We start from the raw sequence: 24,660 nt of genomic DNA, 5'->3' as shown, positions 1-24,660 counted from the left end.
ACTTTAAAGTGGCACTGTATGCGCAAACACACACACACACACACACACACACACACACACACATACGCACATGCACACACACACAAACACGCACACATATGCACCCACACAAACGCACACACACACATACGCACACATACGCACACACACACACACACACACACACACCCGTCCTCTAGTGGAGGAAATGCAGCATGTACATGACATAGGCAGGCAGGCAGCATCCCTGTGATGTCAGCAGGGCCCACTCACTCCCACTGTAGCCATGCCAACCGTCGTCATGGCAGCTGTGGAGACAAAGGCTGTAGTCATGTTGTCTGTGTGTGTCAGGCCAGGGTTCTCTGTGAGTCAGCATCTGTGACGGACGGAAGAGATTCATCTTTGTCTTCATCACCCTCTCCTCATCCTCAGAGGGCCCTGAACGAGGTGAGAGGTCGGAGGTCAGGTGTGGGTGTGTAGAACACACAACTGAGAGGAGGAAGCTGCTCGCCCCCCCGCTCATCGCTAGGCTTTGCTAGGCGCCTCTGTCTCCTCACCACCTGACAGTCTTCTCCTCCCGTTGCCTGGAAACACACACATGCACATCATGCTGCCTTCAAGTGTACTTACAACATACACATACACACACACACACGCATGCATACTATCTATCACGCACACACACACTCTCTCTCTCACATACATACACACACACAAACACAGACAGACACACTCTCTCTCTCTCTCTCTCACACACACACACTCCCTCTCCCACACTTTCACTATTATTCATTTATGTGTGTGTATGTCCATGTCCTGGTTTGTGTGTATGTGTGAGTGCCTGTATGCAAGTGTTTATGTGTGTGTAAGTCCATGTTCTGGTTTGTGTACGTGTGTGAGTGCATATGTGTGTGTGTGAGGTTGTGTGTTCTTAAGTCTCACCTGTGGCCTGTGGTGTGTGTGTGTTTGTTTGTTTTTAAGTCTTACATGTGGTGTGTATGTGTGATCTTAAGTCTCACTTGTGGTGTATATGTGTGTGAGTGTGTATGTGTGATCTTAACTCTCACCTGTGGTGTGTGTGTGTGTGTGAGTGTGTATGTGTGATCTTAAGTCTCACCAGTGGTGTGTGTGTGTGTGTGTGTGTGTGTGTGTGTGTGTGTGTGTGTGTTTGTGTGTTCTTAAGTCTCACCTGTGGTGTGTGTATCCTGGTGTGTATCTCGACTGTAGGGAATCTCCTCCAACCGCAGAAACACAGAATCACTGGGACTCCTCTGGCCATCTGATTTACTCCCTACACAAACACACACACACACACACACACACACACACACATACACGCAGACACACACATACTGATTATAGTGGTTAGAAAATGTGTAAGTAATTTAGTTAGAGATAATCTAGGAAGTGATCAGATTTTGTGACTGCATTAATCAATACATTTAGACAATAACACTAAGATATGATTTATTTACTTGGGTTAAATCTCAAATGTCTGGTTTAAGGATTAGTTTTATGTTTTATATGAGCATGATAGCCAGACATTTTGACTAGCAAGTTTTAAATGTATCGCTTTTGAATAAATAATTTCACGGGCTAACGGAATGCCTGGTCCTGTGGTCCTCACCCCCACACTCAGTCAGCTATTGTCCTCACCGTGTGTGTGTCTGTGTGTGTATGTGTGTATGTGTGTGTACTGTGTGTGTGTGTATCTGTGTGTACTGTGTGTGTGTGTATCTCTGTGTGTGTGTGTGTGTGTGTGTATCTGTGTGTGTGTGTGTGTGTGTGTATCTGTGTGTACTGTGTGTGTGTGTGTGTGTGTGTATCTCTGTGTGTGTGTGTGTGTGTGTGTATCTGTGTGTACTGTGTGTGTGTGTGTGTGTGTGTATCTGTGTGTGTGTGTGTGTGTGTGTGTGTGTGTGGGTATCTGTGTGTACTGTGTGTGTATATATCTGTGTGTATCTGTGTGTGTGTGTATAGCGTGTTTGTATACTCACGGACGATGCGGTTCCTCTCGTTGAGGCTGCTGGTGCTGTCGCTCTCCTGCTCGCTGTGGGTGGCTGCATGGAGGTGTGTGTGCTCAGTGAGAGTGCCGGCACTGGGGTGTTTGTGCTCGGGCCGTGTGACCGGCAGGGCAATGCTGTGTGAGCGTGTCTCCGGGCCGGCCGGTCGGGCCGCCTCCCCCTGCGTCTCTGCGTCGGGAGTGTGGGGGGAGCTGTCCATGCGCATCGCTGTCAGAGCATTCTGGTAGTGACCACGAGTAACCTGCAGGGGGAAGACCACCCAATTCAGCATGTGGGTGTAAATACCGATCTAACGTGTCTGTCCCTGTGTGTGTGTGTGTGTGCGTGTGTGTGTGTGTGTGTGTTTGTGTATGTGGGTGTGCATATGTGTGTTTGTGTGCATGTGTATGTGTGTGTGTGTGTGTGTGTGTGTGTGTGTGTGTGTGTGTGTGTGTGTGTGTGTGTGTGTGTGCGTGTCTGTGTCTTACACTAACCCTGATTTTTACATTCTGAAAGTGCAATTTACCCTTTACACAAATTCTATTAGAGAAAGAACCGTCCACTGTGTAGGAAGAACAGATACAGTATGTGCACTCCTTTTCTGTGTGTCTACGTGGTGTGTGTTTTATATATGTCTCATAAATAAGTGTGGGTTTATGTATGTGTGGAAAATGAGTGTGTGTTTGTATTTGTGTTCGTATGAGGTGTGCAAGTGTCTATGTGTGTGTATGTGTGTTTGTGTAGATGTGAATGTGTTTGTGTGTGTGTGTGTGTTCACCTTTACAACTTGAAGATTGGTGAGTTGTCTAACAGAGTAGTCTGGTAGATAGGCTCCGCCCCCTATGCTGAGTTGGCCCACACTGTACGCGTGCAGAGTGGAGTCGGAACGATTTAGACCACTGCTTCTAGAGGGGGATCTATGGACTATAACACACACACACACACACACACACACACACACACACACACACACACACACACACACACACACACACACACACACACACACACACAGTCAGTCAGTCAGTCAGACAGGTTTAAAACACAGCCTCTGGAAGAGGATATGTGGGCTGTTCCACAGACATCCAAAAACTCAGGTACCCACATACACACACTTGTGCAGGTATCTGTTACACACACACAAACACACACACACACACACACACGTGCAGGTACCTGTTGGCAGGAGAGATGCGATGGCAGGGAGACCGTAGTAGGTGAAGGCTCCATTCTCAAAGCGCAGTTCCTCCTTCCCAACCTCCACTTCTACTCGCCCCTATAGGGCACACACACAGACACACAACTTTAGTTTTAGCATGATTTATATTCACTTCGCAGATGTTTTATCCACAGAACCTTGAAGTAAAGTCTGTCACTGGTGTTCCTTTACCTGCTCAGGCATTCCTCACCCTACCTCCTTTACCCTCCTCACCTCCTTCATCACCTCCTTCATCTCCTCACCTCCTTCATCACCTCACCTCCTTCATCACCTCCTTCATCTCCTCACCTCCTCACCTTCTTCATCACCTCCTTCATCACCTCCTTCATCTCCTCACCTCCTTCATCACCTCACCTCCTTCATCACCTCACCTCCTTCATCTCCTCACCTCCTTCATCTCCTCACCTCCTCACCTTCTTCATCACCTCCTTCATCACCTCCTTCATCACCTCACCTCCTTCATCACCTCCTTCATCTCCTCAACTCCTCACCTTCTTCATCACCTCCTTCATCACCTCCTTCATCAGCTTTTATCTTCCTTGATTTTTTTCTCTCCCACTCTATCTCTCCTAATTTCTCCTGTTCCTCGTGCTTGGTTCTTGAGCAGTAGAATCCTGGCGCTGTACCTGTAGAACCAGGAGGAAGTAGTCCACGGGCTTGTTGCGCTGGAACAGGAAGTGTTGGGGCGAGCGTTTGTTGCGCTCGTCAAACTTGAGCTCCTGCATGACGCTTGGGTGCTTGAGCAGACGCAGCAGGATCTTCTCAGAGAGGTGCGCTGGCTTAAAGGGCTCCACCTCTGACAGGGGGGAGGAGAGAGAGATGGGGGAGAGAAAGAGAGAATGAAGGTGTGAGAGAGAAGGAGAGGGAGATGAAGGGTAGATGGGGGAGAGAGAGAGAGAGAGAGAGAAGGAGAGAGAGATGGGCACAATGTGGTACAGGAGGTAGAGAAGTTGGAAGGTTGCTATTCCCCACTCCTCCTTACCAAGCGTGTAAGTGTCCTTGAGCAACACACTGAACCCCTAACTGCTCCGGATGTAAAAATGCAGTTTCCTTGTAAGTCGCTTTGGATAAAATGTCTGCTAAATGACTAAATGTAAATAAATGTAAATGTATATGGGGGGACAGAAAAAGAGAGTGTGTGTGTGTGTGTGTGTGTGTGTGTGTGTGTGTGTGTGTGTGTGTGTGTGTGTGTGTGTGTGTGTGTGTGTGTGTGTATGTGTGTGTGTGTGTGAGTGAGTGGGTGGGTCAGTTGTGTGTGTGTGTGTGTGTGTGTGTGTGTGTGTGTGTGTGTGTGTGTGTGTGTGTGTGTGTGTGTGAGTGGGTGAGTGTGTGTGGGTGTGGGTGGGTGTGTGTGTGTGTGTGTGTGTGTGTGTGAGTGTGTGTGTGTCTGTGTGAATGAGTGAGTCTGTGTGAGTGGGTGGGTGAGTTTGTGAGTGAGTGTGTGTGTGTGTGTGTGTGTGTACGTACCTGTAGCCAGGAAGCGGTGTGTAGCCAGCATTAGCTGTGGTGAGATCTTCACCTTCATGTCGCTCTCTGAGAGTTTGAACACTGAGAAATCCTGCATCTTCCTCTCATGGTGGGACACTCGCCTCTTGTTGCGGTTATCCGCTAAACACACACACACACACACACACACACACACACACACACACACACACAAAGGCCGCTGAGCACACAATACAAGCCATAAAACACTCACACTTAAACGCTAAACACGTGTCTTAATACTTAACACACATACACCTACATATAAAACGTAGATATCTAAATACAAAATGTATAGATTGTGCATCTAAACCAGTACATTGTGCATCTAAAACACGTAGATTAAGCATCTAAACACACGTAGATTTTGTATCTGAACACACAGATTGTGCATTATTCAGCAGCCTTTCAGGAAATGTTGATATTTAGATAGAGGATAGAGGTTTGGTCAGTGGTATATATCAGAGCAAGTTGATGTATAGGTTCAGGTTGGGGTTTGGTCAGTGGTATATGACAGAGCAGGTTAATGTATACGTTGGGGTTTGGTCAGTGGTATATATATATATGGACAGAGCAGGTTGATGTATAGGTTAGTGTATAGAGTGGTTTATGACAGAGCAGGTTGATGTATCAGGACAGCCTTTCTGATGTCACGCACGCGTCATAGACCAAGCGCGAGGCGTCGATGAACTCGTTCTCGTCCACAGGCATAAATAGTGTATAGAGCGGTTTATGACAGAGCAGGTTGATGAAAAGGTTAGTGTATAGAGTGGTTTATGACAGAGCAGGTTGATGTATAGGTTAGTGTATAGAGTGGAATATGACAGAGCAGGTTGATGTATAGGTTAGTGTATAGGTCAGTGTTATATGACAGAGCAGGTTCTCAACCTTTTTTCAGTATTGTACCCCCTGTGAAATATTTTTTCAGCCAAGTACCCCCTAACCAGCGCAAAGCATTTTTGATTGAAAAAAATGTTATACACAGCGCTATGCCATCATTGTCTGATTTATTAAACTGTCAGAACTGAAGATTGAACATTGAATATTGTTGTATTGAACTGAGTGCGTTTGCAATTACATTTTAGTAAGAAACTTGTGCTTGTGCTTCGCTGAAAATCTTTGTCAGTCTTGGTGGCAAGGAGGCAACTGCTGTGATCAAGCTCTTCTCCAGGCACAGTCTGTTTCTCTGCTTTGTTTTGATCACAGTCATTGCAGAGGAGGAGGCCTCACATAAATATGTGGAGGCAAAGGGTAGTAGCTGCTCCAAAGCTTTCTCTCCCAGGTCAGGGTGCTCCTGCTTCACACACATCCAAAACTGTGTGAGTGTGGATGTGGCAAACTTCATCTGGAGTCCACGGTCAGATGACACTTCCATGAGTGTTTCCTGATTAGTGACAGGGCTTCCACATGCTTCGGACAAGAGAAATGAGTTTTTCACCCAATCCAGCTGTGTAGATTTCTCCTCCATGTCAGGAAAGTAGGAAATTGAAAATTAAAAAATGTAATCAAATTGGTCTAATGTCCCACGATGACCAACTGGACTGGAGCTCTGTCCACATCCTCACTAGAGAGAAAATCATCCATCTGCACCAAAGCAGGTAAAATCCCCCTGTGCAGAGGCTCTTCTCCACAGCTCTGCTTTCTTCAGGAAGCCTCCCACCTTGTCATACAGGTTTAAAATGCTGATGTCCTTTCCCTGCAGACATATTCAGTTCGTTCAGTTTGCTGAATATATCTGCCAGATAGCACATATTTGCAAGCCAGTCTGTGTGGCATTGGGGGATCTGTGCTCAATCAGAAAGGTCTGTACTTCAGATCGTAATTCCAACAGCCGTTTGAGTATTCTCCCTCGAGAGAGCCAACGCACTTCTGTGTGCAGCAGCAGTTGTGTGTGTTCAGCTCCCATGTTTTGGCGAAAAAAATCGCGCTTATTATACAGTTACTTGCCAAAACGATAGAAGACATTCCTCCAGAATACCTCTTTTGAATGAGTTTGTTGCCATTTCGTGATTTCCGCTAAGAAAAAAATAGTTCTGCAAGCAAATGCTGAGCAATCGACCTTCTGACTTCAAGTTTCAATGACCTTCCGTTACGTTAACTACGTTAACTACGTTACTTGCAGAATGATATGCAAGGTGAATTAGAAGCAAAAAACCCGTTGCCAATGACAGCGGTGATCAACTTTCCGCAGCAGTTAATATCTAGGAATTACAAACCTGCGAACGCAGACATTTAACCCACATATGGCCCATACAAATCAACGTACATTTTGGAACATTGTGAAGAGCCGTATAATAAGTATTTTTAAATGATTTTTGAATGGAGGCTTATTTTAAATATATCTTTTTAAAAATCTCAAGTACCCCCTGGACTACCTTCACGTACCCCCAGGGGTACGCGGACCCCCGGTTGAGAACCACTGATGTATAGGTTAGTGTATGGAGTGGTTTATGACAGAGCAGGTTGATGTATAGGTTAGCGTATAGGTCAGTGGTATATGACAGAGCAGGTTGATGTATACGTAAGTGTATAGGTCAGTGTTATATGACAGAGCAGGTTGATGTATACGTAAGTGTATAGGTCAGTGGTATATGACAGAGCAGGTTGATGTATCAGGACAGCCTTTCTGATGTCACGCACGCGTCATAGACCAAGCGTGAGGCGTCGATGAACTCGTTCTCGTCCACAGGCATAAATAGTGTATAGAGCGGTTTATGACAGAGCAGGTTGATGTATAGGTTAGTGTATAGAGCGGTTTATGACAGAGCAGGTTGATGTATAGGTTAGTGTATAGAGTGGTTTTTCACAGAGCAGGTTGATGTATAGGTTAGTGTATAGAGCAGTTTATGACAAAGCAGGTTGATGTATAGGTTAGTGTATAGAGTGGTTTATGACAGAGCAGGTTGATGTATAGGTTAGTGTATAGAGTGGTATATGACAGAGCAGGTTGATGTATAGGGTGGAATAGAGAGTTGGCTGCGTACTGTACAGGTCTGTCTCGTCCACTATCTCAGATTTGATGATCTCCTCGATGACGTCCTCCAGTGTGACGATTCCCATGACCTCGTAGAAGGGGTCCCCTTCCCCCTCGTTGTTCACCCTGTGCACAATCGCCAGGTGAGATTTACCTGTGTGACAGCAGAGAGATAAACACATGACACCCACAAACACACACACAAGAACAGGGCAACAGGTTTACACAGCTCACAAACTACTGGTAATTATCTTTGCTTACATACAACTTGGGTTAGGGTCAGGGTCAACTTGGGTTAGGGTCAACTTGCCTGAGACAAATAATATGACACAAATAATATGACACAAATAATAATTAAAAAACTAGCTTGAGACAAATTATATACCACTAATACTAAATAATATGGAAAGCCGCCACGACTAAATAATATGGCAATTCACAGCTACTAAATAGTTTGGCAAGCCACTGCTACTAAATTAAATAATATGGCAAGTCACAGCTACTAAATGATATGGCAAGCCGCTGCTACTAAATAATATGGCAAGCCACCGCTACTTAATTAAATAATATGGCAAGCCACCGCTACTTAATTAAATAATATGGCAAGCCACTGCTACTCAATAAAAAAGGGAATAGCCACCCCTACTAAATAAAATGGGGAATATTAGTATCCAAAAAGCTTTGAGATGTTTCATACTGTAGACCTACTTGTTGTTAATACCTGTAGGCTCTCTGTTCACTAGCTAAGCTGCTTCTACACTGAGTGAAACATATGGTACTGAAATGATCACTTCATGGCCATTGTCCCCATATGAACACGTGTCTCTACCAGGATACTATTTTTGAACATTCCTGTGTAGATAACGTCATGATGATCCTTGATCTTGTCTTACCAAATGAAGTATGCTTGTAGTTTATTCCAAAGCTCCCTCACAACTCTCTTACAGATCTGACATACACACACACACACACACACACACACACACACACACACACACACACACACACACACACACTGCACCCACGGCCTCCCTTACTGGAGGGGGAGTGTAGCAAGAACACATCCATTTAGAGACTGATAGGGTCGGTTATGTATACTATTATGAAAGGTTAAAAACACGGGAGCTTCCCAGTAAGATATTAAAAAGGGAGGACAGTGGGAGAGAAGGCTACAATACACACACACACAGACACACACACACACACACACACACACACAAACACTTTCATACACATAATCAGACATGCACACACATACAGTGGAGAAAGTTTGTGTGCGTGTGTCTCCTTCTGAAAGACCTCGACTCGCACTGACCTGATAAAATAAGAACCGTTCCATAACCACAATTCAGAAGTAGAATAAGTCTGTGTCTGTATCTGTGTGAGTGTTGTGAGTGTGTGAGTGTGTGTGTGTGTGCATGCGTGCAAGCTAATGTCGGGCTAGGTGCATGTGTGGTGTCATGGTTTGTGTGTGTGTGTGTGTTCTGCTGCTTTGAGTCTGTCTACAGGATTATGTGTGTTATATAAAGAGGGCAGAAATGATGTAACAGGAACTGGCATTGGGCTGCCAGTCAAAATGTCCTCTAATGCTTGGCCATGCCCCCAGCTCCAGGGGAAGGGCCTAACCTGCCATCATACACATACACAAATCTCTGTTACCATTGGGCAGCGAACATGTCAATCAAACTCAACTCAGTCAGAGAATTAGCCGACTACATTATTAACTTTTCAAAATGGTACACACTCAAGCATACACACACACACACACACACACACACACACGCACACATAAACATGAATAACACATTTACCGCATAAACTTACACACAAACGGATAACACATACACATTGACACACAAAAAGCATATCACACACACACACACACACACACACACACACACACACACACACACATCCAAAGAATTGGAATATTATTTCAGAATAATCCTTTAATCCTACCTCAGTATCCTTACAAAAACAATTTATCAGCGTGTGTATGTTTCTTTAAATGTGTGTGTGTGTGTGAGGAGCAATGAGGAGGGTTCAGGTAAGGAGCCTTTGCCTTGAACTAACAATGTGCAATGACAGCAGAATTACATCACTGAGCTGTTACATAACACACACACGCACATTCAGAGAACCCAGACTATGGAGAGAGATATGTCTCAAAAGTATTCGTAAATATATATATAAATAACGTATTGATTAAGCATATAGGCCTATTCAGTGAGCAACAGCTTGGCTGCCCGCTCACGTTTCTATGCGAGAACACCTCATCTGTCATCATGAGAGTAAAAAACAAGTAACGATAAAATCAAATAAATACTGATATTTTTCTACTGATCTGTGATGTAAATGTATTTTCTGCAGGATTACAATCATTTCGAGCATTTTTATTATCACAATCTATGAATTTACGCATGTCCTTTTCAAACAGACAGGAGACAGACAGCGCGACTGTGAGGCAGCGACGAGCTGCGCCTCATCTCAGATTGCGCAGATTTACCCTCCAATACAGCCCTGGATTTAACATAATATTTTGATCGAACGAGTTGCAATAAAGTGCGCACATTAAGGAAAGGAAGGACTGTGCTCATAACGTGATATAACATTTTAGTTGACGTTGTCCAGGGCCTCTTAGATGTCATGTGCTTAAAATCTCCTTAAAACTAAAAAACGAGCAGCAATCTATGTGTACAAATCATAGCACATTTATGTAAATGCCAACTTACAAATCACAAGTAAGAATTTTGTTTGTGTGGATCGCAAAACACATTTGTAAATCATGAAACATTTGTGGATCATGGTACTTGCATTTACGAATACTTTTGAGACATATCTCTCTCCATACCAGACTACTGTCACTGTGATTTCCTTTGCTATGCTAGCAGATAAGATCCGGTCAGGCAATCAGTCTGTGTGTGAGTGTGTGTGTGAGTGTGTGAAAGCAAGTGTTTGAGAATGTGTGGGTGTGTTTGTGCTTGTGCCTTTGTATCTGTGTGTTTACTGCATGTGTATTTGGATAACTAAGAGGATGCATGTGTGTTTGTGTGCGAGTGCGTGTGTGCGTGTGTCAGTGGGCTGAAAGTGGTGAATCTTCCAGTTGAGTGATGCTGTTTCACAGAGGTTTGGTCACTGTCAGCATCCTGTAGTATTCTCCTAGTGTGTGTGTGTAAGCAGTTGTGTTTGTGTGTGCTTAATTGAGCTTCTGATGTTTTTAATGTTTTTCAATGAGTGTGCGCGTGCAAGTGTGTGTGTCTGCAAGTGTGTGTGCATGCAAGTGTGTGTGTGTGTGTGCAAGTGTGTGTGCGTGTGTAGTTTATGCCCAGTGGACCATGGTGCAGTTCCCCTTTCTTTGCACTTTTTCTTCCTCCACTTTCCTTGCAAAAACGTCAGCCTCAGAGATACTCGTAATGAGAAAGAAACAGAGACAGTGGCTGTGTTTCACATCGCATTTCTTGTGCACTTCAAACACTGACTTTCAGGGCGTAGGGCGTAGGGCAGTGTGAAACGATGGACACCTCTTGCCCTAAGCCGCCGCCATCTTGGCTATGTAGCGGAAGAGAAGGAGCCCTTTTGGCAGCTTTTTAAAGTTGGCTGACTGACGCCTCGCAAATCACTTATACCATTATTGCTGGTTACAATAACTGTGTTATCGGACAGTATAGTGTCTATTTCTTGTTAATTTACAACGCCAAAATTTTTACATTTACATACAAAACACGGCCGTCAGCAGAGCTTGGTCCGCCATATTTGTTTAAAATGTCCAGTTGGCCAAAGGGAGCTGGCGCACAGATTTTTGAGTAGAAGGCTGGCAGATTTGCATCCGACACTTTTGCCAAGTGGTTAACGTAAGTGTTCCAGTTGAGACATCACTTATCAGCCACTGTATTGCAGTGTACTTCGTTAAGTACTCCATTTGAGACACAGCCAGTGATAGTCTCAGTGATAGTCTCAGTGATAGCCTCATTGATAGCCTGTGTGATAGCCTCAGTGATAGCCTGTGTGATGGCCTGTGTGATAGCCTCAGTGATGATATCACAATGTCTGTGTGGAGCTTATTTAAATGGCTGCCGCCAAGCGCCGCCATTTGGCCCATTTAAAGTTTCAGCCATCGAATAATTTTGAGCCAAATTGAGCCGCCATCTGATATTTTTTGGCTGAGCCAGTTGATATTTTTTGGCTGAGCCATCTGAAATTATTTGCATCAAATTATAATTCTATCACAAAGAGACATACACACACAAATAAATGATAAACGAAATTTGCACACCGGATTCGCCACAGACTCGTGCTCGTTGCTATCATACACAGGACTCACAGTAAATTGAGGACCAATTAAAATTGTGCGTTTTCTGATAGTGATGACCTTAGACATGATGCATTTTTCTCTGAGCTGGCTAGCCAGCCAATAACTTCATCAGCCAGCCATTATTCTCAAAACAAAAAGCTTCTGGGTCTACTGCAGACCCCTCATCAAATGTCAGCCATACAGGTCTGAGCCTCACCTGTCCCGCTGCTCTCACTTGGGTGTCAGTGTGTGTGTGTGTGTGTGTGTGTGTGTGTGTGTGTGTATATGTGTGTGTGTGTGTGTGTGAATGAGCCTCACCTGTCCCACTGCTCGGGTGTCAGTGTGTGTGTCTGTGTGTGTGTGTGTGTGTGTGTGCGTGTGTGCGTGTGTGTGTGTGTGGCTGAGCTCTCCCACTGCTCCCAGTCGGGGGTGCAGGGAAGGTTAGGTTTGCATATTTCATGCCGTGTCTACACAGAAACACACAATCCTTAACATACACACATTCTCTCTCACACACACACCTTAAGGAGTTGAGGGCTTCAGAGAGCCATGGGGGGCACTAACCCCCTCTCGCTTCCCCGATCCTTCAGAGGACGTCTCTTCCTCCCGTTGTGTGTGTGTTTCTGTGTGGTATATTGTGTGTGCTTTGTTATATTGCCAGATAGGCTCACCAGCTCTCATGATGTGTTTCTGTGTGTGTATGTGGGTGCGCATGTACGTGTGCCTGTGTGTGTGAGTTTCTGTGTGTGTGTGTGTTTGTGTGTGGGAATCTTGTCTGACAAACCAAGTACCTCTCCCTCATACAAATATATGAATGAGCTTGGTCATAGATGTCGGTTGTGTGAGTGTGTGAGCTTTGTCGTAGAGGTATGTTACTTGTGTGTGTGTGTGTGTGAGCTTGGTCATAGAGGTAAGTTATATGTGTGTGTGTTTGTGTGTGTGTGTAAGCTTGGTCATAGAGGAAGATTTGTAATTCCGACATTGGACAGCCTTGGGTTAATGTGCGAGAGAGAGTTAATGAAAGTGACTATGTGTGAGTCTGTGTATGAGCCTGTGTGTGTGTGTGTGTGTGTGAGACAGAGTAAGTGTGCAAGAGAGAGATAATGAGTGAGAGACTATGCGTGTGTGTGTGTGTGGCCTTTTCCCTAAACACTTCCCGCTGTCTCATAGATTAGGAGAGAAGGTCAGGTCTAATCCCGCTGTTCCAGATGAAGAGAGTGTGTGTGTCTGTGTGTGTGTGTGTGTGTGTGTGTGTGTGTGTGTGTGTGTGTGTGTGCCTGTGTGTGTATGTGTGTGTGTGTGTGTGTGTGTGTGTGTGTGTGTGTGTGTGTGTGTGTGTGTGTGTGTGTGTGTGTGATGGGCAGAGAGAAAAGGTCAGCTCTATTCCTGCTGTGCCTGATGAAGGTGATGATGAAGTGTGTGTGATAGACAGAGGGGAGAGAGAAAGAAAAAGAAGATGATGATAAAGATGGATCAGTGTGTGTGTGTGTGTTTGTTAAATCCTTCTGTGTTCTCCTCTCTCACTTCCTCTCACATAAGTCTTTATCCATCCCTCCCACCCCCCTTCCCTCTCTCTCCCTTTTGGCTCCTGCCTGAGATTGTGTGTACGTGTGTGTGTGTGTGTGTGTGTGTGTGTGTGTGTGTGTGTGTGTGTGTGTGTGTGTGTGTGTGTGTATGTGTGCGTGCATGTGTGTGTGTGTGTGTGTGTCTTCCCTCTCTCTCCCTCTGGTTCCTGCTGAATGGTGAAGATTAAGAGAGAGACTGTGTGTGTGTGTGTGTGTGTGTATGTCTGTGTGTGTGCGTGCGTGCAAGTGTGTCTGTGTGTCTTCCCTCTCTCTCCCTCTTGCTCCTGCTGAATTGGCTGCTGTTATGTAATGCTGAGCAGTGGAGGATGTGAGGCTACGGTGGCCTAGAGCAGACATAAAGCACGCTGTCACACAGAGTCACTTCTATTTTTGTCCTCACGCTGGCAGCAAGGCAATCATGGCCAATCAGCACCGGCCGCCATTCACCGCCCATACAGCGCCTGACCACCCAGGTGTGTGTGTGTGTGTGTGTGAGTGTGTGTGTGTGTGTTTGTGTGCCTGACAAGCTGCTGAACATCATACAGCCTGAATGTGATGACTCAGCTAACTGTTGCTATGGGAACGTATGCAAATTATTCTTGCACTCTCAAGCAGCACAGTCAGATGAGGTTAAGACCAAAATCAGGATCATATTTTTTTGTGTGTGTGTGGTGTGTGACTGCTCTCCTCCCTCCACTCCTTTTCTCTCCACCTCTCCTCTCCATTTTTCTCTCCTGTTCTCTTCTCTTCTCTTTTCCTCTCTACTCCTCTCCTCCCTTACTCCCACGGGGGCTTGTGTGCACTTGCAGAATAAGAGCTCAAATGCACAGTCAGGCTACAGCATATGTGCGTGTGTGCGTGTGTGTGTGTGTGTGTCTGTGTTAGCTATGTGTTTCTGTGTGTGTGTGTTAGCTATGTGTGTGTGTGTGTGTGTGTGTGTGTGTGTGTGTGTGTGTGTGTGTGTGTGTGTCTGTGTTAGCTTTGTGTTTCTGTGTGTGTGTTAGCTATGTGTGTATGTGTCTGAGTTGTCAGGCACAGTAAGGCTAAAGTTTTTAACTGAAAATTATGTCATGAGCCAAATTAAAAAAGTTTGAAAACCATAGAAGCCTGTCCTGCCTAAATGGCATATATAAAGTCAGGGGGCATAAGGGCAGGTGCTTGTGCTCCACCTGGGGTCTCTCTGTGCACGCACATGACACACACACACACACACACACACACACACACACACACACACACACTCTTGAGCACTACCTGGGGTCTGTCTGTGCACGTGCCTGTGTGAGTTTGTGTTTGTGTGTCATAATTCTTATAGCACTGAACAAGTCTGTACAAGTCAAATATGTCTTCCTCACCAAATGCAGGAAAGACAAAATCGCAGCCTCCAAGCAGGTAACCATGGAAACGTGGGTAAACGTGAACGTCTCTGTGGTACCCAAAGAGAGCTCACGGAACTGGTCACACACGCGGTCAAACAACACATGGCATTACTTTGCACTCACTACACTTCACTAGCTCAGTGTGTGTGTGTGTGTGTTTGTGTATATGTGTGTGTGTGTGTGTGTTCGTTTGTGTGTGTATATGTCAGTTTGTGTGAGAGTATGTGTATATGTCAGAGTGTGTGTGAATGTGTGAGAGCATGAGTTTATGTCAGTGTGTGTGTGTGTGTGTGTGTGTGTGTGTGTGTGTGTGTGTGTGTGTGTGTGTGTGTGTGTGTGTGTGTGTGTGTGTGTGCGGGTGTGTGTGGAGTATGTTTTGATTTTCCCTGACCACAGTGCTGACTCACCCATAGCCATCACACATGCATGGACACACAAAACATAATTCCCTGTGGGACTCCCTTTCTCTCACAGACACCCATACTTTCTCAAACACACACACACACACACTAATTCTTGTATTTTTTTCTCCCACTCAAACACACACAAACACACACACACACACACACACACACACACACACACACACACACACAAAAGTCTGTACCTTTCTTGAACTGCTCCAGCATGGAGTCCAGTTTGGTGTCGTTGAAGACGCAGTGGAGCGGGTGCTTGTAGAATTGCGTGATAGTCTTCAGAGGCGTGCAGTCATCTGGGTCCACGAACGCCAGGTCCTTCACGAACAAAATGTCCACGATGTTGGACCGCTCGTTCTCGTAGACGGGGATACGCGTGAAGCCACTCTGCATGATGTCCGTCATGGTGTAGAAGTCGAGGTGCGCGTCCGACGTGAGCATGAAGCAGTCATTAAGCGGAGTCAACACATCCTCAACGGTTTTATTGCGTAGCTCAAGCGCGCCCTGGATGATGTTCAGCTCCTCTTTTACCAGGTCGTGGTACGGGTCCGTCACACGCAGCATCGCCAGTAACTTTTCCCGCGTGTAGAAGTTGCTGATCTCCTGCTGCAGCATGTTGTCCAGCAGCTTGCTGATGGGGTAGGTAAGGGGGAACGACACGAGCATCAGCAGCCTCGTGAACCAGATAGTTTTGGAGGCAATGGCTAGCCCATGTCGGGACGCCAGCGAGTGCGGTAAAATCTCACCCACAAAGAAGATGGCGAATGTGCAAGTCGTTATGGATACAAGCGTCATCCCCAAAATTTGGCATATCCAGATAACTAAATAAGTGTTGGCGAGAACGTTGGCCAGCACGAGCGTGCATAGCACATAGTTTCCGTGCTTTCGCACTGATTCGATGTTCTTGGCGTGCTTCCGCTCCTTCTCGGTACCACTGCTCATGAGCACCCGCAGCTCCACCGGGTCCAGCGCGAGCATGCTGATGTTGAGCCCGCTAAAGACCGCGGACAGACCAAGCAGCAGCACCGACAGTGTCACCTGCAGCCAAGCGTTTGCCTGCGGCGGCCGTTCAACCACCGCCACCCAAAAGTCTCGCGTCCGGAAGTGTTCCCACTTCACGCCGTCAAAGGCACACATGGAGTAATACTTCACTTTCTCGCCGCGCCGCAGCGCCTTCGCGTACAGCTCCACCAGGATGGAGTTGTGGCTCGAGGCGGACCGGAACGAGCCCAGCAGCTCGATGTCGGAGCTCCGCGCGCTCTCCTCCACGCACAGGTTTTGCTTCGGGTGCACCTGCCCCTCTCTGCCGTGCTGCGGTTCTTCGATGAACGCGACCCAGGGCGCGGCGGCCGCGTCAGCTCTGCCACTAACGCTTCGGTTGAACCTCTGCGGAGACGCGGCATAGTACACGCGCAGCATGAACCTCGTGCCCTCTGTCGCCTTCAGCACCCCGTCCTGCACGGACAGCTCCGCTCCCGTGTCCTCCGGACGAAAGCCCAGTAGCGCGCGGCTCAGTGTGGGTATTGGGCAGGCGAAAACGAGCAGCAGCGGCAGTAGGCAGCGGCCCGGGATGCGGAGCGCGAGAGAAGCATCCGCCGCAGCCTCGGCCATCATGCTGACTGTGTTGTAGAAGTACATTGGTGAGTTGAGTCACGTGGCGATCGAGCCCCGCATCCGCGGAGATCGATGGAACAGCTGGAGATGCGCGTGCAAATAGCTTCGCGTGAGAGGTCGTCAGCATGTGCCTCAAAAAAAGACACCCCAGTGACGTAATGCCATTTTTTACCGAGGAACTGCGCTCCAGCGGTCCTCTGCTGCGGAGAGAGTCAGCGAAACAAACTCACCAGCCTGCTCGAGTGCTACACCTCCGTTTCTCCTTCGCCCTATACAGTCTGTCATGATTTCAACATAAATCAAATCAGTCTCGCCCGGACCGCGTCTGCACATGTTTGACACCGTGTGGTGACGTCAAAAACTAAATCCCACTGTCAGATGCCCCATATGTGTGTTTTTTTTTTGCTTCAGGCTTTCAAGGTCGATGTTAAGTTGCGCGCTGCTAGTCTGACAGAGCGGTTGGAGGCTCGGTGTATTATTGTCTGGGTTCATGGAAAACCTCGACAACAGCTCTTTCGACTAGGGTGTATTCGATCATATTAAAGACTGAATACAGTCGCCTACAAGCGCTACAGCCAGTGTGATATTCGTCCACATTCCGTTGCTGGAGCTGATTGGTCTGAGCGCTGCGACCGCTGCAGTGGCAGTCTTGCATATCGAGCTGAGGGGAAATGCTTTAGTTCCGTCGTTCACAGATTGTCCACGAGGTGACACTGTTGACAGCTTTTTCGTCAAGAACTTGAACTTGGCCCCATTAAACGTCTCAACCTTGACACTCAGACTACTTCAAAGGCGAAATGAGAAGAGCATGTTTATCCAGGCGAAATGAGAAGAGCATGTTTGTGCACTCCTGTGCATTCTATAAAGTTCACTACTTTGATCCCCTGGTCCATAAAAAGATGAAACAGCCCACAGAAATACAAGGTTAAATAGCCCTGAATAGACATAGCAATGCTATAAACTGTTTAGAAATGATCTTACTTGTTTTAGTGTGTCAATAGTGTCGTTTCCGTCCACACATACTAGCCTAATTAACACATCACTCCTTTGCACCCCCTGGGGAGCGTTGCATGCTGAGTAGGCATCTTCCTCACACATCATGATTTCCTCATGCAGACAGAGGTGCATGCTGGGTAGGCATCTTACTCACACATCATGATCTCCTCATGCAGACAGGCAGCCTGGCATTCTCCCTGTGCTGAAGGAGGGCTGTATTCTGTGTGTGGTTCTGAGGTGTGATGAGGCTGCGTGCCCGCATGCATCAGATTTCACGACAAACTGCTTTACAACACGTTGAGCTCTAGGTTAACATTTACACTTGGCACAGTGCGGTCCTGCTAGTGAACAGGTGGACACAGTAGTCATGCACACAGTAGTCATGGACACAAACACAGAGCAGCTCTGAGGGGCAACAGGGCGGAGACAGATGAGCAAGGGCATAATGGGGCAAGAGGACAGACAGAGTTCTGCCCTTTTCACCGGACTGTTCAGTGATATTTATCTCTGAGCTTGTGAGGGCCCTGTTTGCTAATTTTTCAAAAGTAATCTGGCTGAATCACTGCATTCCATATACCTATTTTGAGAACTCTGATATAAATATGATGTAATAGTCTTTCCTTACCGGAGGGTCTCCGTGTTCGTGGCCATATCAACAGGCCTCGATCAGCCTGCATGTGTCATCATAGTCAGACTCGTATTAGGCCGTAGCTGATAATGGCGAGTTGAGAGGCCAAAGCCAGAGGCCGCTGAGGTACAGAGGGACGTGATCCGACAGGCAAACTATTCACCAGACCATCTGAGGTGAGACGAAAGTCGCAACATCTTCACTGGGCTCAGATGACATTTCCTGCGCCTCGCATTCTCTTGAAATGACAGGGCGGCTCAAACTCATTATGCACGCTCGTGTCCTGCAGCTGCGGCTTACGGAGGCCTCAGGCTGTCAAAGGCCGCGGCTTTGAAGACGGGTGTGTTTTAGGTTCTGTCTGTCCGTTTGCACGGAGATGAAAAGTCCACGCGATGCGCAAGTGAAGTCGATCGGATTTCGATAAGATAGAGATACACCAGCAGGCCTTGGCTCACGCTAATGATAACCATCCGGGGGAGTCCGTACTGTATCGGTATCCGCTGTTCCTTGCGCTAGTCGCACTAAAAAGCTTGCAGTGAGCAGCTTCCAGCAGCGCTTTCTCTCAGCCTTTGTGCGCGCGGCTGCTGAACCTCACACGCGGCCAATAATGCCAGAAAATCATCTGGTCACAGGGACGTGAGTATGAATGTTCTCAGAACCTCTGCGCTTAGATGTTGAGAGAGGTCATTGGTATGACTAAGTGTAGTTGTTGTAAAAATGCCAGATTGAAGTCACATTGTAGTGGATAATAACTACTAATATTGTGAAATCCTGTCAGCCTGTCGTTAGTTTAATTTTAGCCATGTGGTCGCTGCCTTCTTCGGCTTCTGCTGCCAGAGGCACCAGTAAAGTTCCCGTGCCTCAAGTTTATATGACAAAAAAATAGAAAGAAAATTAGCTGGAGACCTGGACTTCTGGTTTAGCTCAAGCTCGAAAGACCAACCACAAGACGTTTCTTTTACAAGGCCTTTTCAGCCGTTTTCACCAAACATTATTAGGCCGTTAACGACTCATAACGGGAGCCGAGTTTCAGCAAGGTTACGACAGAGAAGTTTGAAAGATGCGGAAGCGGATGCGCCGTTTCTGTTCTTTAGGACATACATATTTACAACTTATACAAATATATTAAAACATAAATATTTAGAACTTGGGCTATTTCACATGAAGCACAACGAACGCAGATGTTAGGTTCTGTAATACCCGATGAAGCAGACCTTAAATAAAATAAAATATCTTCCTCTGCTTTGCCTGCAGTGAATATAAAGAATATACTGTTATTATTTAATCCATGTGATTTTATATAATCTGATAAAAACAACCGAAGAACTGCAAAACAATAATTTAAATGTTTCTTCACATTCTTAGAGCTCACGCCTCTTTGAAACTCGCATCTTGGCTGGCAGCGCGCGCGAGGCCCATTGCGCTTAATCAAATTCACATGTGAGTCGGTGTCTCGGAGAACGAAATTTAAAACATTGTCTCTTTTCATATGATAAAAAAACAACATCAAAAGAGTTATGATGGGTTGAAAGCCTGATGAATGTTTGCCGTCTACATTGGGGGAGGCCAAGCACGAGGAGAGCCGTCTGTGCGTCTGCCAAATGTTACTTACTTCGTGCTCCAGGTAGCGGGACTATATCAAAGGCCACACGGTACACGTGGACAGCAACGCTGCGGGAAGCTCCGTTTGTGATGTTCACCGCCATATGAAAAACGTCAGAATATTTTTTTTTGTTGTAGCCGACACTGCTGCATGTCCCGCCGTGCGTGGGAATGTCTGACTGAAGAGAGGCCGGAAAAAGAACCTCATGTCGTGATAACAAAACATTTTCTTAAAACACTAATTTGACTGAAGTGTTATTTCATACGTGTTCATGCTACGTATGGAGTCGTGCCTCTTCTGCCGCTGCGTTTTTTCTCACGAGCAACAGCGCTGTGGCCGGTGGCAGGCCCGTGCGCCTTCTGCCACTGCCGTTCATCCACCGGAGGTTACGCTGAAGACAGGGCCACCTCCGTCCCACGCACCTAGACCTCATTAATAGATACAAAAATTATTATTTTGAAATTAAAGCAATATCTTTTGCAGCCATTTACAGACATATAATTTAAGGGCACTCGAAGAAAAACCGTTAAGAAGTAGGCATCAGCACTGCATCCGTCCACTGCCATCCGGGCAGTTGAATTATCCTCGATTTACATACAATTCGTTGTATTTTTTTTGACTGTCGTGTTTTACTTTACGGTTTCGAAAACTAACAGGCCTAACATTTCTTTGAGAGGAAAATTAAGAAGTAATGTATGGTAAGCTTGGACATATTTTTTTTTACCGATTAACATTTATACTAGGCTACTACTACTGTGACCTATTCTCATAATAATAAAATGTACCTTTAATTAGCCTATAATTATATAAAAAAATGATTACATACTAATTAATACAATAATATGCTAATAATATGAGGTGTTATTATTATTAATGTTTCCGATGTAAAAATCAAGCTAAAAGTCGAAGCGTTTTTTTTGTTATTATTGCACCAAATGCTCTATGGTCATGCTTATAATCATTTGAGTGTTTTTTACCTCGTGTTTCAAAAACTGGTAACTGCCATAATTAATTTGGTTTGATGCATTTATATTTTATAATTTTTTTAAAGAAGTTTCATTATGTTTCATTATGTGTGGCGATATGGCCGTAACATGGGCTTGCTGACGGAATAACTCTCGCGCTTTTAGGGTTATTGCCCTGTCTCTCAAATACACACACACTCACGCACGCGGACTTAGGGCATGAGTGTTTTAGGCTACGTGTCAGGAGCAGACCGGTCATAAACATTCCTTAAACGGGTCTATTCTCGCAGAAACTTTTGTTGCACGAGCCAGTCGGTGACAGAGTCGACATTCGATATGCAGAGAACCTCCTACACCTGCGTGACCTGCGTGACGGGGTTCCATGGGCTGCGTTCGGGGAACCTCTACGGTTCCTAAAATGCCATTGCTCTACGCTAATTATATTCTACACAGAGCCTTTGAGTTCAGTTTTCCACGTGACCATACAGTGTTTTTAATTAAGCATTCGTTTCCTTGATCCTTGGCCCCTAGGAAAAGGGCGCATGCTGGTGATGAGAAAATGTCTGTGCCCCAGCGGTCATCCTAGATGCGTTCCCCTCCCATAGACACAGCTGTCTGTCGCCAGTGTGATGAGTTTCGGCAGGAAGGATAAACACCGCTCTCACCTTTAAGAGAAACGTAGTTCTGATCGTGAGGGGCGGATTTTGGCACCAGCGAACGAAGAGGCTGGGCCCCGAGCTTGCGTTTCCCTCTCGAGCCTCAGTACAGCGGAGGGCGGGGGGCTGTCCGTTGGGGAGGGGCGGAGATGGAGGGGACACGGACCGACGCGGAGATAGAACCCGACATCCTCGCGCAAGGAAAGGGACAGTCGGACTAATTAAGGTAGCCTTCTGATCACCCCGCTGTCTGCCCCACACCGCAGGGTCTCTCCCGTGCGTCTTCGTCCGGTGTTCCCGTAACAAGATGCCCAGACCACTGCTCACGGCGAGCTTCGGCTCGTCCTTGTGGCTCGCTCTGATGGTGCAGTCCCTGGTTTCTTCCACCGCTACTTACAAGAAACCGGTTCCCGGAGGCAAGCGTCCTGGCTTTCTGGAGAGAACGCTTATTCTGTTGGATGTGCACACGCGGAGTCCCGTGAAAGTCCTCAGTGAGAACTTTCTCTCGCTGCAGCTGGACCCTGCGATCATTAAGGACGGCTGGCTCGACTTCCTGAGGTAAAGCTTTCGCTGGTGCTTCTGTAGCAAGACCCGCTCACATGCGGTTTCAGGGTCGAGGGAGCGATTCTAAGTTTTGTATGTTTTTACAAGTGATAACTACCGTCGTCAAACAGATTCAAAAGCTCTTTGTTTTGTGAAAGATGAGCGCTGATCCGCGCTGACTCGTCTGGCGGGGCAGGCCGAGGTGAGGTGTCAACAGGCGCTTTGAATAGGAGATGAGACGCCAGCAGTAACGCTGGCAGACCGCGGACATCTAAACATACACACTTTCATCACGAGGCAGAGCGCTCATATAGTAACGGTAATCGTATGTGTCCTTTGAGCTGAAAATAATAAAGAATCAAAAAGGCGGATATCTGCCGTTAGATACAAAATGCTGTAGAGAATTGTTTGTAAACAGCACACACACACACACACACACACACACACACACACACACACACACACACACACACGTTCACACTCGCTTAAATAGGTCTGCGGCATCAAACGCCAACCCGCGTCGCTTGTGCCAGCTAACCGCTCTAAATTATGTTATGTTATATGCTATCATGTTATATACATTAAGATGGATTCGCATTTAGCGAGACTCTGGAGTCGTAGGTAGCCCGCGTCACAGTGACACTGAAAGGCCGTGCTGTTCCCAGCAGTTCTGGAGGCCTTAGCACGCACCTAGGCCTCTTCCTTGCTCGCACAGTAGCCTACCTCGCGAAAGAAAAATCACACACAGGTTTCAGATTACAGCACGCAGGCTATCGTGGAGGAGCACTCATTTTAGAGCATCAGTCGTGACAGGAGGACCGGAGTTTTGCGCGTGCAGCCTGTCCAAGAGCGTTGGGGGCACAGAAGGAAATCTAGGGCGCTGCGCGCGATATACTGTCTGTCGGCCTCGTGCCCGGGGATAGGGGGCATCGAAGTCCGTCAGGAGGCACGTGAAGGGCGATATTCCACTGAGGCGTCTGTTTTTTCAGGTCCACTTCTGCCTGACATCACGGCAACGTGTAGGCCGCAGCGTGTGCGGCTGGATCGTTGGGGTCATACCAGTTCTCTGTGTTCTCTCCATCTGTGTTGTTGAAGGGAAATCAAAATCCGCTTTCCAGCCGCACTCAACAGCGTATATGATGAATTAATATGTTTGTCAGATTCCTGAAAAAGCGCGTCACAGCCCTGGGACAGAGTTCTCCTCGTGTTTATCAAATCTAAATAAAGCGAGCTGCGTTGGAAGACGCGCGCCAGTGAGTATGCGAATGTGTGTGTTTTTCATGGCCTTTCTTAAATAAAATGCTAATCTATGCCCTGACACGTAGGTTATTATTGTGCTTTTGCTGGAGCGCTGTGTTATACATGGCAGTTTCGCTATGATTTATCTTTTACATTTTGTTTTTAATATAGCCGTAATATTATTGTATTTTGTAGCGGTGGCTATCCTACTCTCTGTCTCTATTTGAGGCAAACAAATGTAGGTAAACATATAAATTATTCAAATACAGGCCTGGCTATATAACACGAAGACATATTAATTAATTGCATATTTTTTTGTTAAATTAAATAGACCATTTCTGTGTATTATTTCCAAATCACACATTACGATTTATACCTAAATGTATATCCCTTTTCTAAAGCAGTTTCCATACAAATACTCTAAGCTACATGCAGTGTTTATATATGATAATAAAAGTTACATCATTAGAATCCTCCAAACTGACAAATAGACATGAAATAGCCCACCTTTGCTTTGTTTGCCCCTGTCCTTGCTCCATTCTGCAGCGTGCTGTCGGGGTTTGAGAAGGCGTATCGAATGTATTAGCGATGCCAATTCTAGCAAGTTTGACGGGCCCATTCTGTTAAGTCCGGCGTAAAGAGAAAAGTGGAGTTTTCCACTTGTATGCCTTCATGTTGACAGCCCGAGCCCCGGACACGGGGCTACATGAACCGTAGGCCGACACAGGCTTGACGCCACCACTCCACCTTTCCGCCTTTCGTTTGCTGCTTATAGCCTACACAGATCTCAGCCTCAGAGCATCTTACACACGCCACCCGACAGTACAGCACACCAGCTAAAAAAAACAGGCTACTGTCGGCAACAATATCAGCAATAATAATAATAATAGTGACAAATAATAATAACAACAACATAAGTAAAATATAACATTATTAAGTTTAAATATTGATGTGAGGTCCTTAAATTGAATTTAAAGTTTGCGGGATCCCGCTGCTTCGTTCAGCTATGCTAGAAAAATGCAGCTGCGTCATCGAACATTTTAGTTTTTTTCCTGAACGTATTACATTTTTTTAGGTATTTATATATTTCCTGATTAATGCCATT

The 24,660-nt window shown here is 46.2% G+C and overlaps 2 protein-coding genes across 2 annotated transcripts in view; one reads left to right on the top strand and one right to left on the bottom strand.

Annotated features, from left to right (window-relative positions):
* Positions 1-504: 504 nt before the first annotated feature.
* On the bottom strand, positions 505-16,949 carry cnnm1 (cyclin and CBS domain divalent metal cation transport mediator 1; the record flags this gene model as incomplete). Its single annotated transcript, XM_080848351.1, has 9 exons — positions 505-563; positions 1,169-1,270; positions 1,977-2,244; positions 2,761-2,906; positions 3,159-3,258; positions 3,828-3,997; positions 4,669-4,809; positions 7,671-7,814; positions 15,503-16,949. 9 exons carry the CDS (start codon positions 16,947-16,949, stop codon positions 505-507), a joined length of 2,577 nt encoding a protein of 858 aa, XP_080704477.1.
* Positions 16,950-21,982: 5,033 nt separating this feature from the next.
* Positions 21,983-24,660, top strand: part of hpse2 (heparanase 2) — a 65,597-nt gene continuing 62,919 nt past the window's right edge. Inside the window, exon 1 of the mRNA XM_080849458.1 lies at positions 21,983-22,331. Within this exon, the coding sequence (XP_080705584.1) occupies positions 22,081-22,331 (251 nt within the window). The 5' untranslated portion in view covers positions 21,983-22,080. The remainder of the gene's footprint in view (positions 22,332-24,660) is intronic.

Source organism: Sprattus sprattus (assembly GCF_963457725.1).
Source record: "Sprattus sprattus genome assembly, chromosome: 12".
NCBI classification, from domain to species: Eukaryota; Metazoa; Chordata; class Actinopteri; order Clupeiformes; family Clupeidae; genus Sprattus; species Sprattus sprattus.
Note: the sequence above shows the minus strand (reverse complement) of the source record. Positions and strands in the feature narration are given on the sequence as shown.